Source organism: Scleropages formosus, chromosome 2 (genome assembly GCF_900964775.1).
Source record: "Scleropages formosus chromosome 2, fSclFor1.1, whole genome shotgun sequence".
Lineage (NCBI taxonomy): Eukaryota > Metazoa > Chordata > Actinopteri > Osteoglossiformes > Osteoglossidae > Scleropages > Scleropages formosus.
Genome location: NC_041807.1, coordinates 230395 through 249397, shown reverse-complemented (window position 1 = coordinate 249397; position 19003 = coordinate 230395). Strand labels below are relative to the sequence as shown.

Below are 19003 nucleotides of genomic sequence, written 5' to 3'. Positions count from 1 at the left end.
AAGGTTTATCATTTTTGGTGCAATGAGACTGGTAAGAGTTTATAATTGACCAATCGGTGTTTAGTGTTGAGTTTTGTCCCATCTTGATTTACAACCTAGTTCATTCATAGGTCCAAAATGATGATAGGATTCTAAAGGTAAAAAAAAATAGATTTTGAAAAAAGGCTTCAGTTATTCAGGTATTTTCCATATTGTGAGCACTGAATTTCTATAAAGCTTCAGTGATACAATTTAGCTTCTCTGAATTTTTCTTGAACCAAGTTGTTCAGTGAGTCACTACACTTTTATTAAGCACATCATCTGCGCCAATAGAAATGGCATTTTTTGCATCTTAAAGTAAACACTGCCACTCTGTAGTGTTGCTAGTTTGTTGACTTTTCACAAACTAGGTATGTTTGTGCATCTGCACAATGTATAAAAGTACTTTCCCAGCAGGAGGCGACATTTTTTCACCAGATCAGTGAAGAAAGAAACCGCCTGCAGTATCTCAACCTCAGAGTAGGTAGCCTCTGCCTGAAATGCACATGGAATACAAGTGCATTAGTCATAAAAAATAATTTTGAAGTCTTAAAATGTTTCCAAAGTATTGAAGAATTCTGCAAAATGTAAGCCTGTGGCATTTCAACTCAACGGTATGAAATAACAGTATGCATAGACGCAAACAAAATAGCCAGACAGCTCCAGATCAGTCAATCGTTTTATTCATATCGCAAATTCTTAAATGTCATTGTTTATTTTAATGATAAAGCTTTGTGTATACTTTGTAAGGCACGTATAAGAGAGTTAGTGGGTCTGCAACTGGTGTGATGCAATCCCTTTGGTTCCTTCAAAGTCGATCAACGCAATGAATGCCATTACTACAAAACAATCTTTCTTTTTTTTTTTTTAAATTATGCTGTAAATATTTACAAACATTTTCGTAACAAGATGCGTGCTCAGGATTTTTGTAGCAAGCTGATAAGATGATGTGTGTTTCTGTTTTTGAGCTTCTGTTCTCTCTATACAGGGAGCGAGGACGTGGAATCAGAGAGCAGGTGGCAGAAAGTCAGCGATGATGTGACGCCGTAGAGTGAAAGAGCTCTGCACAGAGTACGGCAAAGACAGGAGCCTGACTGCACAGGAGATGTGATGAGGATGGTGCAGGATGGAGGGAAATGATCACTGTACATAACTAAGGAATGTGGGGGGGGGTGAGAAGTTCTCCTCTCAGATCTTGAGTTCGGTGCGGAAGGTCTGAGTGTGCTCATGCTTAAGTGGGTGCCTTCGAGCCTTCACTGTCAGGGTGCCCCCCTCTCCCAGCGACGACGTCACAGATGTGGGATCCACGTCCTCCGGCAGCTGGCACTTGTGGGCGAAGCTGTTTGTCACGGATCCATCTGCTGCCAGCTGAGCGGGACGATGACGAGGAGAGGAGAGCGCTCACTTCACTTCGAAAAGCTGTGTTGGCTCAACGAAAAACGTGCACTGACCAAGCGCTTCGAAAAAAATACATGAGATAATCCAACATACAGCAGCCGTAATTAATAATCAAAGAAAATTTAACTAAGATCTGAGTCACATTTGTGGACTAGTATTAATGGACAACCTTTTTTCACCGTGCCAGGTTTTCCTGTCTTTATTCAGCTCGATTCTCTTCTTTCATTGCTTTTTTTCTCTCTGTTGGTCCCAATAAATCATGTAGATTACAGTAAGTTTGCATAATACATGGTAAGTGTATAGGAGCAGCTGGTAGTGTAGCGGTTACATTACATTCATTCATTCGTTGGTTAAAGCTGCTCCCTTCGGATCCAAAAAGTCGCAGGCTTGAGTCCGACCTTCAGCTGTAGTACCATCGAGCGGGGTACTTACCCTGAACTGCTCTAGTAAAAGTTACCTGGCTATGAAAATGGGTAAAAAGTTGTCAGAAGCTTAACGCTGTACATTGCTTTGGACAAAAGTGTCAGCCGAATGAATAAATGTGATTTAAATGTAAGTATTAAAATAAGTCGTATGCGTGCGTCTTTGTGAATGTCATTTCGGCACCATCTGGCCCAGGGGGGCCCTTCTCCGTGTTGAACTGCCGGCGTTGCGGAATCCGTGAGGCTGAGTATTTTAAAATATATTCGGAGCCGTGTTTGCCTTTTGAAAGAAAGAGTAACGCCGAAAGCAAATGAAATGTAACCGTTAGAAACCGTCACTGCTCACCTTCTCTGCCCGAACCTCAATCTGGTTGTTGGAGGTTGTGACGATCACATCTTCAGGAGAGAAGTCTCGGACATCCACCGTGAACTGGTACATGTCTCCCGACGTCTTGATGTTGCCAGGGGAACCTGTGTGACCTTGGTGGGGCGGGGAGGGGACAACAGTGGGCTTTTTCTTTCTTAGCATGTGACACCTCCAAATCAGCACTCCATAGGTGAGCTCTGTTTGGTGCACTCATCACCTAGTTGCACATGAGCACGACTGGCTCTTAGTGTGAATCTTACTCTGTGTGTGCGTACCTCTTGATTGCAATGCACAAGTCTGCTTTAACTCCTCAATCCAGGCACCTCTTTAGCCATAGCTCGTGGGTGAAGTCACGGCCGTATCCTTGGAACAGACGATCTCGGGCTTGCGTCTGGCCCCTGACGCCCCCCCGCTCCCCCGCCCATCGGACCTCGGACCAAAATACCCCAAGAGCAACTGTGGTAGTAGTGAGAGACGGGCTCAGCCCGCTCAACATGTAGAGCGGAGTTTGAGCCATGCTCTTGAAGAACCACCCTCTCTCACGCGTACACACTAATACACGCAAACAGGCCTGGGCAGGTGGTGTATTTTTACCGCTTCCTGTGGCGTTTCATGTTTTTCATTGGCGTGTTCCCGAGTACGAGGCAATACGCACAAGTCATCTGATCACGAACTCAGGGGAAGAGACGGAGAGAGAAAGATGTTCCGCGTCTTGGTCTTTGCTCGGCGATTATTGCAACCTAATCCAAGCGTTCGAGGTTCAGGTAGAGGTTCCGTCAGGGGGTGGCGGGAAGTAGCAGAACGAATAAGGGAAAGAGGGAAATCATTCTTATTGCAGCCGGATGGATTTTAGCCTCCTGGGGACAGTACCTCCATTAAACCTTTATTGTGGCTTTTAACTCGGGGAAGGCGGTGATGGATGCAATGAAACAGCAGACGGGGCATCTGCCTTCCGACGTCTCTCTCTCAGATGTGGTTTGTCTCTTCCGATCTTCTTGTCAGCTACTCACGTTGGGTGCGTCTTTTCACGTAGGAAAAATTCTTTGTGTCGTTCCGGGTAAGGGCGGCGCAGCCTCTTACTGCTGCAAACACATAAACCTTCCATTGCATAAAAGATACGCCCGTTTTATATATTTGACGGATTTTTCTGAAAAGCACATTTTCAGCCATACTCCATTATTATTATTATTATTATTATTATTATTATTATTATTATTATTATTCAGTTAAAATACATTTATGGGCTGGATTTATTGTTTTTCATTCATTAATAGGATTTATTATTTAGGGGTTATCGTGAACTTCTTATTTGTTAAGTTCTGTCTCATTTGTTCGTATCTTGTGAAATTAAACTGCAAAAAATGCCCGGAAGACTTATTTAAATTATACATATTTCATAGAGAATATGTATCAGTCGATACTGTGCTTTATTTCTCCCGTGTTCTTCTCCTTTGTGGAACACAGTTATATTAGAGGAAGGGCGACTATGGCTGCGGGGTCGGCGTCGCAGCTCGAACTCACCTGTGAACGTCATTGCGTCGTCTTGCTTGGGCCTCATGAACGATTCGAAGTCCTTGCCGAAGAGTCCCCGGCTGTTCTCCATGTAGGGGCCGGAGGAGGACGAGGAGGAGGACGAGGATGAGGAGGAGGAGGCCTGGACGAAGGAGCGCTCCGACCTGAAGGCGGACGAGTTGGTCGCACTCATTGACGGAAGACCGTTTCTCGTGAACAGGCGCGTGGGCCGCTGCGGAAGCGCTCGGGTGTCCGGAGAACTTCGCCCCTTTTTCCTTTCTAGAGCCCTGTCTGGTCCCACTTTTCGTGTCCAGCCTCCTGTTTGCCTGCTACTCTATTCCCAGGACTCGGTGTCTCCTTCTTCCGCCTCTATAGTGTGAGATCTTCCCTCCCCTGAATACGTCTCACTTTCTGTATTTTCCACCCTCTCCGTGGCTTTGTCTTTCTGACAGCACTGTATCCACGCGCATGTCCAGGCTTCTTGGCTTTTATACTGGGGGCGTGAGGGATGGGTTCACGCAGTGTGTGTGCGTGTGTCTGCGCGTGCACGAGTGCACACTTTAGGTTGGCACCGTGCGGGATACCGTGTGCTATATTTAACGTTAGTGGGGGGCTCTGTGTCAGTGGCTGGAAAAGTTTTGTGCAGTGAGGGCATGAGGTCGAGTGCTGATTTGTGACAAAGACGGAGATGGAGACGGTTGGGGGGGGGGGGGGGGGGGAAGGGGGTGAGTTAACAGTTGGCGTTCCTGGCGTAGTTTGCTCGGTCCCAGAAATAGCTGTCCTCCCTCTTGTTTTTGTCCTTTCCGTCCATCTCCCACCCCTCCCTGTGTCTAGTCGTATCTGTATTTTGTGCACTTTCACCCTCTTTATGACAGTATCACTTTCCACTCTTCTTTCTCTTTCCATTTTTTCCTGCAGATTTACATTTATTTATTTAGCAGACACTTTTCTCCAAAGCGACTTCCCATCAACACTATGTAGTGTTATCAGCCCACACACCTTATTCACCGCAGTGACTTACACCGCTAGATACACTACTTACACTGGGTCACTCATCCATACATCAGTGGAACACACACTCACTCTCTGTCACTCACACGCTATGGGTGAAGCTGAACAGCATGTCTTTGGACTGTGGGAGGAAACCAGAGCACCCGAAGACTTACACCGCTAGATACACTACTTACAGTGGAACACTCATCCATACATCAGTGGAACACACGCACTCTCTCTGTTGCTCACACACTATGGGGGCACCTGAACAGCATGCCTTTGGAGTGTGGGAGGAAACCAGAGCACCCCCACACCGACACAGGAAGAACATGCAAACTCTACACAGACTGAGCAGGGATAGAACCCACATCCTCTCTCACCAGCCAGGTGCTATGAGACAGCAGCAGTACTCACAGTGCCACTGTGCCACCCCCGATTGCCACCCTTCCATCTGCCCTTGTCTTGTCTCTGCCTTATCTCTGTTCGTTTTCCCCTTTGTTTTCATTTACATTTTCATCTTAGTTTGCTTGAGGATCAGCAATGATTCCAGAGCAGCAGCCACTAACACTACAGATTTTCCCAAGAATAAAATTTCACCTGAAGTGCAGTCAGTTTAATGTAAGTTAGCACTTCAGCCCTTTTCTTCACTTGTGCCTGTTGTTACTGTTTCAGAGCACTCCCCTCCATCTCTCTGAGGAAAAGCATCAAAATTAGGCACAGACAAGGCAAACCTTTTAGAGGGCTGTCTAATATGAACAAGTTATATAACACTGCCGTGACTAACATGCCCTCACTGGGCTGCTTGAATAACCTTGGGAAGTGCTGCTGATCTCCACGGGCCTGGTCTGTGTTCCACTTCTCTTACATCCAGCTCACATGAGCACTTAATGACAGGAGGTGGCCCGGCAGAAATCTGCCCTTCACCACCTGACCTTTAAATCCATGTAAGGTCATCGAGGGCCCAAGCCTGTCCAAAGTCAATCACAGCATTTCACTCATGACTTCATATTTCAAAAACTCTGTTAATACGCATATTTCAATAGTTACCGTTAGATGGCAGGTTTTATTCCCGAAAAAGACCGGGTTCTTGATCCGTATGACCTCTCTGTTTTGTGTCGCATGTCTGAGCAGTGCCGCTAGGATAGTTCGGTGGTTTGCCCACTCTGTTGTGGTGATGGTGTTTTGATACACAGCGGCACATGGTTCCCTCCCTCACTGGTCTGAGCAATCGAGCGCGGTGCCGCTGGTCTAAATCTGACCCGGCAACTCATTTCTTCCTCTGGAACTTGCTGAAAGAGAGATGGCGAATGTGTTCCTGTTTTAGAAAGAGAAAACCAAGGCAGAGAGGGGGGATGTTTGTTGGATTTTTTTAGTTTTTAGCAAAATTTGTACTGCATGTCAGCATATCTTGAGTCATCCAATTTGTTCTTTTTTGAATTAGTGGTTAAACAATTAAACAAAAACAGGATAGATTATTAATGTACGATCAAGTGTCCTGGTATATTGTATTAACTCATGTAATTCGACTTGTCACGTATAAAACACGGGGAAACGTCTTCACGTTACAAAGAACAGCATATAAGCTGTGATGGAGTATAGTGGATATTCTAAGCATCCGGATTTGAGTAAAGAGTTGCTGCCTTTGGATCCGGAAAGGTTGCTGGTTTGATTCCCACCTCCAGCTGTAGTACCCTTGAGAAAGGTACTTACCCTAAATTGCATCAGTGAAATTACCCATCTGTTTTAATGGGAAATGTTCTGTAAGTCGCTTTGGAGGTAAGCATCAGCTAAATGAATAAATGTTAAAAAAAAAAAAAAAAAAAGGAAGAAATCATTCCTGTATTTGTACTATTGTTAGCCCCTTGATAACGGGTTTGGAAAAACCAGACTAATTTTCGCGTCTTTTCGTTTATTGCCAGTTATTTCAATGTGATAACTTGTTTGAGTTTTTGCCTAAATTCCATTACTACCTCTTTAAGAAGGCTTCAGTCATTATCCCACGCTACAAAAATAGCAGTTAATAGCAATAAATAATGCCGATAATAAAGTACCTCTTTTTTCTATGCAGCATTTTAATAAAATGAAATAAAATTCTTGCTCTTATGTTATTATTGTCTATGAGTGACACACAGTAGGTCTATGTGACGGTAACCAGGTGGCAGTGAAATAAATTCAGCCCAAATTGCTCCAAATGCACTGGGAAAATATATGACACTACCAGCGGGTTTTGCAGAAAGCAGACAGCTTTGCTCGCATATAATTCGGAGGCCTATTGTCTCGCGGAAAAATTAATTTCTTGCAGTGCTGAAATCCCTTTGTGTCAGAATGTGAAGTCGTCGGTCTGAAATGCATCTTAAGGTGTTCTGTGTGAAGTCATCCACTAAAAATCATCCGCTTCCGTCGGTTGTTAGAGTAAGCGGGGTTTTCCGGGTGCTCAATCAGTGCTCGCCTAAGCTCTCTGGTCTGCAGGTATAGACGCTGACATCTGATTCAGAAAATTAAAAAAAAAAAAAAGGCATTTTACCAATGAAATGAAAAAGTCAGTTGTCTTAGAAATATAAGATGCACAAATAATTCATCTAGAAAAATAAGCTGAGGAAACGGGCTTTTCCGAATTTGGTACGCATTTGTCATTTTGTCATTCTCTTTGGTCTGTGCTGGACGCCTACTGCAAAACACACACTGAAAGACCTCACAGCCCCACACACGCTCTAATAATCTGGTCCTTGACGAGTCGGCACGCAAGGTTACCTTAGTCAACAAGAGAGAGTAGGGTGGGAGTAATTTTTACTCAAACCAGCCCATGATTGCAATAATAAGGACAATTATCTGTTATGTTCCCTGTCCGAAAGGAATGCAATTTCACATCTGACCGTCAAATACACTGTGGGGGCAGACAAAGGGAAATATGTAGGAGAGTAGCGCTGTCGACTCACGGTGTTTGGGTGGTGCGAGAGGATGTGGGTTCGATCCTCGCTCTACCGGTGTCTGCATGGGTTTCTTCCGGGTGCTCTGGTTTCCTCCCACGCTCCAAAGACATGCAGCGGGAGTCACGAATATAGTAGAATGAGAAGATCAGAAGGCAGACGTGTAACTGATGCTGCGTGGAGTGAGATTTGAACGAAAGGCTGTTGGGCTTCGCAACATTATTAACATTAGAATCATGCAGTGCTGTCAACGGCTCAGCTGAGCATGATCGTTTAAGGCTTCAGCTGGGACGCAGATTGAAATACGCAGCGAGTTTGTGAGAACCGTGACCGAAAACCACTATACGGTGCTTCGGGAGTCGGGACAAGCGGTTGTTGACGACGGATGGATGGATGCATGGAGTCGGACTGGTGCTCCGAGTTCAAAACTGCAGCAATAAATTGCCTGATAGAATAAGGAACAATTACAAATTATGTCACTGTCTTCAGCAGCCCTGATATAACAAATATTAAAATGGTTAAATAAATATGAAAATGAAACAAATTGCAAAGGCAGCAACAGAAATTTGGAGAGGCAAACCCCCCCCCCGACCGCCAGCGTAGTGTCAGATGGATGTTTTGCACACAAAAATCTGATTCATTACATAAGGATATGGTTTCTTAGTGACTGTCCTCCTGTGTTAACCCCCGAATATCCTCCTCTTTCCCTAACCCTAAGGCACAGACAAAAGTGGGAAAAAACATTTAAGAAGAATCATAGCGATGTAGGAAAGACCAAAACAGAGGTCCCCACTGAGGGAAGGGTCATCTGGGCAGCCGGTAGTGTTGTGGTTGGAATTGGTGCCTTTGGACCAGAAGGTTGCAGGTTTGAATCCCACCTCCAGCTGCAGCTCCCTTGAGGAAAGCACTTACCCAGCTGTACAAATGGGTAGCAAGGTGGAGGTAGACTAAAACTCTAAGTCTGTTTGGAGGAAGGGGGTCACCTGAAGGACAATGACAGTGTGGTTGTCCTCTTCCGCAAAGGATGCTGTGCTTTGAGCATCCAACATGAGGAAGAGGCATGTTGGAATAGACTGGAAGGTCATCTCGGTCTGCGATCCAGAGAACGAGCAACGCGCTTGGTCTCGCTGTCCAGGCGGAGCTTAGGGCAGATGAGCCTTCTGGGGCCTGTAACAGAGAATCATAACTTCTGCGATCCAGAGAGATGACTGAAATAATGCCTGGATGTGATGATGTATAATAATAAGCAGATTAAAAGAGGCATGAAGAGTCATAGAAGAGGGAGGAAGAAAGGTTTGTTTAAAATACAAACATCCAACCACCCTGCTGATATGTGTCTACAAACCCAGGTGGCTCTTGCACCTGATCGGCATTTGACGGGTGGGTCACGCTGTTGATGTGGTACAAATCAGGGTTTCAGCCCTGCCGGCCGCAGTCTCATCACCTACCTGCGCCTCGGGGAGCGAGAGCCATCGCTCTGCTGTCACGAAGTGTCGCCCAGCACAGGTGCGACGAGCCCAAAGGGACGATCCGAACGGACGGGGAGGCGGTGGACGCGGCAGGACGTGTCCGTTTCGTTAATGAAAAGCGTTTGGCTCTTTGCGGACGCTGGGCCGCGGAGTCCACGCCGGGCCGCGGTTCATCGAGTACGTCACCGCAGATAGTGCAGGAACGGCTCTAGCCGTGCAAGCCCTCGCTAGCATGCGTCTCTAAAGCCCCTATTGTTGCCGCAAGAAAAACACCATCTAATCCTCAGCAGGGTCCCAAAGAGTGGAGCACAAAGACCGCATTCCAGAGACATTGTCCCCGGAAACGTCCCAGCCCCGGGCGCTGGGGGGGATCCTGTTCCCATAGCAATGCCTCGCTCTGTTTCCACAGTTTTATTTCTTAACTGCCGCCCCGCTTCGGGACGCACGGGAGGGCCGGGCACTGGAGTTCCCCCTTCTGCTCGCTCTCATCCGTCCCATGCGTCTCTTACTTTGACCCCACAACCACCAAAAACAACAGGCTCATCTGCCAACTTGGATTCGTGCCCCCTTGTGGCAGCATGCGGAAGCTGCAGGAAGCTTCTCCCTCCGTTCTGTCGTGTGCGGTTTACATTCATTTACCGTTTTCTCCAAAGCGACTTCCGACGAACTCTGCGTAGTGTTACCAGCCCACACACCTCATTCACCGCGGTGACTTGCGCTGCTATATACACTACTTGCACTGGGTCGCTCATCCATACATCAGTGGAACACACACTCTCTGTCACCCGCACACTAGGGGTGAACCTGAACAGCATGTCTTTGGAGTGTGGGAGGAAACCAGAGCACCCAAAGACTTGCACTGCTAGATACACTACTTGCACTGGGTCACTCATCCATACATCAGTGGAACACACACTCTCTGTCACCCGCACACTAGGGGTGAACCTGAACAGCGTGTCTTTGGAGTGTGGGAGGAAACCAGAGCACCTAGGGGAAACCCACACAGAGAAAGGGAGAATACGCAAACTCCACACAGACTGAGTGGGGATGGAACCTCCACCCTCTCGCACCAACAAGCTGCTGCGAGACAGCAGCGCCCCTCGCTGCGCCACCCGAGTCGAGACCTGCCGCGATGAGCGTTTTCGCTCTTTTACGCTCTGCTGCTGCACACAATGCAGGATTTGAGAATGGCACCGTTTCAGTGCGGGGTGGGTGTTTGTTGAAAATGAGAACCCTGCTAGAAGACCCGCAAGGGCCACATCACACAACAGGAAATGGAGGATTTGGAAGCTCTGCACAGGAAGACCAGCTGTAAAGTGTCCCAGAATACAGGGATTGTGGGAATAACTGCAAACCACCTATGAACGGAACGTTCGACTTTTGTATTTACTTATATTTATGGACTGTAATTTAGTTTCCAGAGGGGGTGCGGTGGTGCAGTGGGTTTGACCGGGTCCTGCTCTCTGGCGGTCTGGGGTTCGAGTCCCGCTTGGGGTGCCTTGCGATGGACTGGCGTCCCGTCCTGGGTGTGTCCCCTCGCACCCTGTGTTGCCGGGTTAGGCTCCGGTTCCCCGCGACCCCGTATGGGACAAGCGGTTCAGAAAGTGTGTGTAAACCGGCTCCTCTCTGTGGCCGCTTTCCGGCCGAACCGGGGCGGATCCACTCGCGCGTGGTCTACCGGCACTCTCTCCGGCCTCGTAGCACAGCAGCGCACATCCCAGATTTAGTCGGCATGTATTTCCACCTGGCTCTTTGCAACCACAGTTGGGGCCTTTGCCACACAGAACACCGTCCAGTGTTGGAAGGCACCACGCATGTACCGCATCTCCAGCCTCCTACCTCGAGGAGCACAGATTTCCCCCTAACCCTCTAAACCAGAGGTCGGATGCTTAGCAGCCCTAGAGGCGGAGTCAAAAGGCTTTGAACTCGTCAGCGTTCCCAGCAGAAGAGGTCAAGCGCGGGTCCGGTTATATTTAAAAGCGTGTAATTATACAGGCCATTAAAAACGGATGACCGCTAACACATTTAAGTTTCGCCGCGCCTTCGTCGGAGGGCGACGATGGCGCTTTAGTTCCGAGCTGACGCGCGTCCCGGGGTGGCAAAAGAACGGAAGCCAGGTAAATGTTACCATAATGACTGAGCGTGCAGGGCAATTGCTAAGCGGCCGCTGAAAGCTTTCCCTCGACGTGCAGGTTCGCAAGTGCCCGCGCCAGAGCTCCGGTAGGTGGGTCGATCGTGATGTTTCGGCACCTCCGGGTGCGGAGGGGTTGCTCCTCTCCCGAGGGGCACGGCTGGGATGAGTCCTCCCTAGACAAGGCACGCGAATGGACGGTTTGGTGGCAAAGCCCTCGGCGCAGCATCGGCTTTCATAACACGGGCAGACCGATCTCCAGCAGAGCCACGGAAAGCTCGAGAAAAAACGAAAAACAAGCCCGGGCAGGAATGAAAGGAAAGGAGCGTTTAGTTTCCGTACAACGGGGGGAGGACGGCATCGGTAATCTGCTCGGACGAGACGTTAAGAGGTGACGTACGAGCGAAGGGACGCAAGTTCGCATCCCAAGGGCAGGGCCCGAGGCGCCGCCCTGAGCCGAAATGCCTCGGTAAATATTCAACTGCACGCGCGAGCGGGAGAATAGAAGCAAACAGCAGGACACTTGGGTTCAACGCATCTAGTAGGCAATAATAACAAAATAAAGGCGACTTCATTTTCAAAGACGGAACAAAATCCCCGTAAAGAAAAAAACTCCTATTCCAGCTCTCCGAGTGTAATCGCTTTCAGTTTATGTCTGTGGTGATGACAGAAACGCGGAAGCGGCTGCGGGCGTAATGCTGATATGAAAGGTTTTGATTCATCCAGTCTCTAAATGCTTATTTTGAACATTCTGATCGGATGACAATGTCGAAAGATTCCCCTTGCTGTTTAAATTCCTTTGGATACCAGGGGGGAGAAGCTGCCGCAGCCGTTTATTAAAGACGGCAAACTATACTTAAACAGGATTCCTAACCCAGCCCTTGTTCCTTTGTCTGCAACCTATAGTTACCTGGAGCTTCCAAGCTGCATTCCGGAAGTTCTTCCTCGGCTCGATGCTTCAACCGTCTCCTCGCCACGAGGAACGCGGTCCTCGTGTTCATCGCCCCACGAATACCGCAGCGGAGGGAAAACGCTTTAAACTGGAGGCAAAGCCTCCTTTATTTTAAATGTCACTTTTCATAAGCTGTCAGTTATCCCAGGATGCACCAGTGCTCACCTGGACGTACAGAAAGTCTCGGGTAACGAGGTTAGTGGACAGAGGACTGAAGAAGAGAAAGGTTCTGTACGAAATGGGTGGCACGGCAAAGAGCGCCTGGGTGGTGCGAGAGGGCGTGGGTTCGATGCGGTTTGTGTAGGGTTTGCATGTTCTCCCCATGTCTGCGTGGGTTTCCTCTGGGTGCTCTGGTTTCCTCCCACCCTCCAAAGACATGCTGTTCAGGTTCCCCCATAGTGTGTGAGTGAAAGAGAGAGAGATAGAGTGTGTGTTCCACTGATGTATGGATGAGTGACCCAGTGCAAGTAGTGTATCTAGCAGTGGAAGTCTTCGGGCGCTCTGGTTTCCTCCCACAGTCCAAAGACATGCTGTTTACCCATAGTGTGTGAGTGACAGGGAGAGTGTGTGTGTGTTCCACTGATGTATGGATGAGTGACCCATTGTAAGGAGTGTATCTAGCAGTGTAAGTCACCGCGGTGAATAAGGTGTATGGGCTCATAACACTACGTAGAGTTCGTTGCAAGTCGCTTTGGAGAAAAACGTCTGCTAATTAAATAAATGTAAATAGTTGGAACAGAGAGAACCAGGAGAGTTTTATGTGCTTATGCCTTCTCTCTGCCTTCCAGATGTCACGGGGCAATGAATAGGTACAGATGAGCAGCTGGAATGAAACCATTAGGCGAAGCAAATGAGAGGAAAATCTCACCTTCCTCAAATATAATAAGTGGTATCGGTGTGGAGCAGCGAAATAAGCGAAAACTCGTTCCCAGAGGAGACAAGTTGTAACTCCTGAGCTTTAACGAAGTTTAAACTGAGCGCATCAAAGAGAGAGTGTCATTGGAAGCTGCCGCGATGTGCTCATTTTAAGCGGCACGGTCATCCTGCAGGAATGCGTCCGGGTTTGAAGAGGCAAGGTGTAGCTGCCGTGGAGCCCCGACCTGTAATTACAGCCTGTCGACTGATTCCTTCCGGAGTTTCCGCTGCAGCGTTTACACAACACCGCGCCTCGCCGACACTCCGCCGGCGCCCCACCCAGGAGTGGGTTCGTTAGGAATCGGCTTGTCTGGAAAAAGGAGGGCTCGGCGGGGGGGGGAGAAAAATCGTCCTTGTGCCGTTTTCTTCCTCCGTGACAATATCAGAACGATGGAAACCATATGAAATACGAAACGATATGTGTGTATCCTCCCCTCCCCGTCTGTTCCTCTCCCCCGAAAACATTATGTCTGCTTGAAATCCACAGTCATCCAAGGAATCGAACCCCAGACCCACTGGAGAGCAGGACCCGGTCCAACCCGCTGCACCACCTTACCCCCCCTTACTAATAACAATGAGATCATAATAAATCCATCCACAGTAATCTGGTTCAGGACATTAGACATGGACAGGAGTGGGAGGAGCCTTGTTAAACATTCTACAAAAAGGCATCTCGGGCCCCAACCAGCGCTGACAACAGAAAGGCTTTGTTGTGGCGCTGCCTTTACCCCGGACCCATACAAAAAGCGTCGCTGATTTATGAAGCCTAAGTATAAAGAGATGAAGCAGAGGAAGGAAAGCGAGAAGTGGAGCAGAAGCGGGATTCCGCGACGGCCGTTGCCACTGCAATATGAACGTAAATCATCCGTAATTGCAGAATTGTTTACTTTCCTCGGAAACAAAGAGCGAGGATAGAAACGAATAAGAAGGGGGGTCTTCCTCCATTCCTTCCTGTTACCCTTAAGTCCAGTAGCACAATTTGAGCATACCTCTGGGGATGAATCCATTAATAACAAAGCCATCTGATTTATTACAAGCTCACACACACTGCTTGTCCCATACAGGGTCATGGGGAGCCAGAGCCTAACCCGCCAACACAGGGCACAAGGGGACACACCCAGGACAGGATGCCAGTCCATTGCAAGGCACCCCAAGCAGGGCTCGAACCCTAGGCCCACCAGACAGCAAGACCTGGTCCAGCCCACTCTACCGCCGCACCACCGCACTGCTGTGCCCCCTTATTACAAGCCTTTTTTTTTACCATTTATTATTGCAGCGCTCCTACTTATGGTGCTGGTTCTCGCAGCGGACTCATGGGGTGCTGTTACCTTCGGAAGATGGGCCTAGAAGCACGCTTCTCATTTCCAGATGCTGCTGGAATGCGTTCGCTGTCCCACCGCAGAGCAGAGGGAGGAGAAAATTGCCATTCCACAAGTCGGTGATCGGCAGCAGTTCACACGGGTCCCATCATTCCTGCATACGTGTCAGCAGAAGCACCAAACCGTGACTGCTCATCCTTACCCCGAGGTCTTCAGAGCCTCCCACCCCCTCCCAGGGGAAGGATAAGGATCGGGAGAGGTGTCAGCTCAGCCACGCATTGGAAAAGTAACATCCCCGCTTGAACATTTTCATGCATGGAGCTGACAGATGGTTGCAAGAATTCAAATCCTGCAAAGGTGTGAAGGCTGACATTGATGGAGGTGCTAAAACAAGGAACAGCACTCAGCAAAATATCGCACCACCGCGCAAAATGGGAATTCGCATAAATGGCAATGTGAATTAGAGAGCAAAGAGAATATTGAGGAACAGAGGGAATGATGAGGGAGTGCGGTGGTGGAGCGGGTTTTGCTGGGTCCTGCTGTCTGGTGGGTCTGGGGTTCAAATCCTGCTTGGGGTGCCTTGTGATGGACTGGCGTCCCATCCTGGGTGTGTCCCCTCCCCCACGAGCCCCACGACCCGCGTCGCCGGGTTAGGCTCCGGCTCACCGTGACCCCACTTGGGACAAGCGGCCTCGGCCAACGTGTGCGTGAATGATGAGAAGGGGGTTAACCAAAGTTGTTCGACAACTCTTCTGTTAGAAGGACTTTAAAAACATCATGGTGAGAAAGAGGCATTGAATCACATTAAAAGTGCAATGGCAGCACATTCCTCAGATGACACAGAGTTCACAATAGAGACCTTTCCTGAAGTCTTTGCCAGCCAGAACTGTTCTTTAGTTCCCAGCAGGCGGCTGAACTCACCCGAACGATTCCTTGTTTGTTTGCGCAGACCGGACATAAATCCTAGACGACCCCCCGTGACCCCTGGACCCAACAGAAAAATACATACAGTGTCATTCTATTTACAGCAAAGGTCACATTAAAACTAAAAATCTCCCTAGGGGAGACTTTTTTTCAGGACGCTGAACAAACTGAGCCAAAGTGAAACATCCAGAAAATAAATTCCAGAATATTGTGAATAGATAGATGGATAGATAGATAGATAGATAGATAGATAGATAGATGTTACAGCAGCAGAATACAAGTCAGATAAATACTTGCAATATATACTAAAAAAGAAAAACAAAAAAATATATAAAACGTTTCTGGAGACGATGTTCCAGAAACCCGAAACTCAGACAAACAGTATCTTCATAAATAGAGTCTTGAGAATAAATATGTTTGAGTCATGAATTACAGGAGTCTTTGGAACAAGCTGAATCTGATGAGTGCTAATAGGCAAGCTGTGTTTTCTGATTCACGTTTGTGTGTGAAAATAGAAGAACGGTTGGTTATTCGGAGCGTTCTGGTTTCGACTTCTTCGGTTCGTTTGATGGATCAGCAATTCCTAATGGCATCCCTCATAACTTTTTTTTAAAACATTTACCTTACAGATTTGGTTTTGTCAAGGTTGAGCACTTTATCCGTCGTTCAAAAGCTATGATCTCAAAGTTATAGTGCATGAACAAGAACATTTACACATTACGTGAAAGAGATCATAGGAGAAGTGAGTTCGAAAGAGGTGAGTTTTAAGTCTCTTTTTAAATGTGGATGAGGATTCAGCAGTTCTGAGTGACGGGGGAGATCGTTCCACCCAACCAGAGCCAGATCATTTTATATCATCATACTGTATTATATCCATATTCCAAACAACTGGTGATTTTTTTTTTAAATGTATCTTTTCTTCTGCTCTAAGTCTTCATATAATGTTGACCATAATATTCAAGGTAGAACCAAAGCGCTCATCTCTGTTCTGAAGAGCAGAAATGTGGGTTTCAGTAGCTGAGAACCATCAGCCTGCTATACCGGCTTTTATTCCTTTGAACGTCACAAAATAGGGAGTCATAAAATAATGCGCACGCGAGCTAATTGCATGGTTACATTCGAGACCTTTAAAACACAGCGGTTAAAAAAAAGGAAACGACCTATTTACACGGTGACTGAACTCGAACGGCGGCTGTTTGTGGCCCATTGTGCCGCTTTTTCCAATTCCGTCGGCTTTTCCGAAGAAATCGGAAATGTTTTCTTTTTGCACCACTTGGTCTGAATCCGCAAACAGAGATAGAGATCCCACGGAGGCTTTTTTTTCCCAGTCTTCAGCTGCACAAAGTCTGCCTGATAACTGACTGTGATTTTTCCAGAAAGCCGAGGTTTCATCTACACTCAAAGAGCGGGAGCTGGTGGAGATACGGGCTTTTTCGGGTGCTCTTGGAGGGTCCGGTGGGACAGGCGGAATGTAAACACGTGCGTCACCATCGTTGTTATCAAAAGGACATGCATGTCGCTGTAATACAAGAAACGAAAAGTAAATTTCGGACGTTTCTCCATGAAGCCGTGTGACGCTGCATAAATATTATTGACAGTACCCATGTTTCTGAATAATTACACTGGTTTAGCTTTTTAAAAGACCGTTTCTTCAGCATATATTGATTGAATCTACTAGTATTTGTTTTAGTATTTGCTTTGATCTTTAACGGGAGTATTTTAATAATATTTAAGTAAGAGTACCACACAGTATTAAAATGACTATTTCTGAATCAGAATGGGTTTTATTGGCCAAGTGTGCTGATGCACACAAGGAGTTTGCTGTGGTTCTAGACGCACACCCAGGATGGGACACCAGGCCATCACCAGGCCATCACCAAGCCATCATCAGGCCATTAGCACACTGGGTTAGACCAGGACCTGCTTGCCAGGGAGTCTGGGGTTCAAGTCTTGCTTGGGGTGCCTTGTGATAGCCTGGCATGCCCTGTGCTGCTGGGTTGGGCTCTGGCTTGCTGCCATCCCACTTGGGACAAGTGTCTTCAGATGGTGTGTGTATGAGTAGTAGTATCAATTAAAAAAAATACATACATAAATAAGAAGTGGTTGGTTTTTTTTTTTTTTTTCTGTTTTTGTGTTGGTTTTAAAATTGTGCAGTTGTGTACATGTGTGAAAATTAAGAGAAAAACAGCGAAAAGGAACCCAGAAACTTCTTAGAAAATGTTATCCCTTTTCACCCCGATGTGTAGCTTTAGCATGTCCAAAACTGCAGGGTTGGCCTCGAATCTGCAGATTTTGCATCAGCATTGTAAGGGTAACTTTCTGCACTCTATTGCATTCTGCTTTTTGGCCCATTAATCACTCTTGTTTTGCGCTACATGTCATTATTATCATTTGTCCTCCTTCTTTCATGGCACTACATTTGTGTCCGTTGTGAATAACTACTTGTCCAGTGCAGTGGTTTGGAGCCTATCCCAGAAACACAGAGTAGGGGTGGAGTTGGGTACACCCTGGATGGGATGCCAGTCCATTGCAGAATAATCACAAACACAATCACTCGCATATTCACGCACTATGGGCAATTCAGAGTTACCATTTCACTTGAAGCTTCTGTATTTTGACTGCTGGGGGAAACCAGAGCACCTGGACCAGGGGCGTGTCTAAAGGGGTGGCAACCCTCGCCTCCTGAAATATGATTGGCGCCCCCCGGTGCACCCCAAATGTCAGTGGGCTAGAGAACTGTCAATCTGACAATACTCAACACTATTGGATAAGAGTGCTGTTAGTCGCTGCCAATCGCTGCCAATCGCTGCCAATCACTGCCTGTGAATTTGACAATACCCAATGCCATTGGATCAGAGCGCTGTCAATCGCTGCCTGATTTGCGATGCGGAATGACTGTACCGTACCACGTTTTTTCAAACGTGAGGAAGACGCGACTCGAGCACAGACCACGTCTCTGTTCGTGGTATGCGCACACTCAAAATTGGGCTGTCCCACCCGTGCAAAACAGTTATTCGATACAAAACGACTTTCAGGCTCTTGTACGTGTAGTACCACCTGTTTTAGGGCAAAGGGCACTGCACAAGAGCCTGAAAATCGTGCCCAGTGTTTTCTAAGCCGATTTTCAACGCTACATTTATTTCTTATGAAATTTTGTGATTCCCCCTGACTGGTTCCCTCATTTAAAAAATCCTGGAATCGCCCCTGATCTGGGCAAAACCCACAGGAACGTGGGGAGAACTTGCAAACTCCGCACAGACCGACGCCGGAACCAAACCCGCAGCCCAGGACCTGTGAGAAAACAGCGGCGTCCGCTGTGTCGCCACGCTGGGCTTTCGCTGCGTGCTTTTTTGCATGATCCGGCGTTAAATTCTCGGAGGCATCGTGTCGGGAAGGGCGCTTCTTAGAAAAGAATCGAGGTGCCGTCAAGCGAACGCTCTGCTTCCCAGGAGAACCCAGTCGTGGAGCTATGGGTCTCGAAGGTATATTGGAACGGACATCGTAGTGCACTTGACTGTCCAGCATGCTTGAGCTGTTACGGCCAAACATAGCCCATCCACGGCAAGCCGCAAACCCCGCCAAGTGTGCTATGTGATTAGACTAGACTGAATATTTGGCATGTAGGTGCCCACTGCCGCTGGCTCTCCATGCAGAAT

General features: G+C 47.6%; 1 protein-coding gene across 2 annotated transcripts; it reads right to left on the bottom strand.

The window, feature by feature from the left end:
- Positions 1–714: 714 nt before the first annotated feature.
- On the bottom strand, positions 715–9616 carry LOC108933874 (heat shock protein beta-7-like). Of its 2 annotated transcripts, XM_018751262.2 has the most exons (5): positions 9086–9616; positions 8621–8804; positions 3727–3881; positions 2185–2318; positions 715–1386 (listed from the first exon to the last, which is right to left on the bottom strand). In XM_018751262.2, exons 2-5 carry the CDS (start codon positions 8677–8679, stop codon positions 1207–1209), a joined length of 528 nt encoding a protein of 175 aa, XP_018606778.2. In that variant the 5' UTR covers positions 8680–8804; positions 9086–9616; the 3' UTR covers positions 715–1206. The 2 variants fall into 2 exon arrangements, with proteins under 2 accessions (XP_018606778.2, XP_018606779.2); XM_018751263.2 differs by lacking the exons at positions 8621–8804; positions 9086–9616 and having other exon boundaries at positions 3727–4375.
- Positions 9617–19003: the final 9387 nt, after the last annotated feature.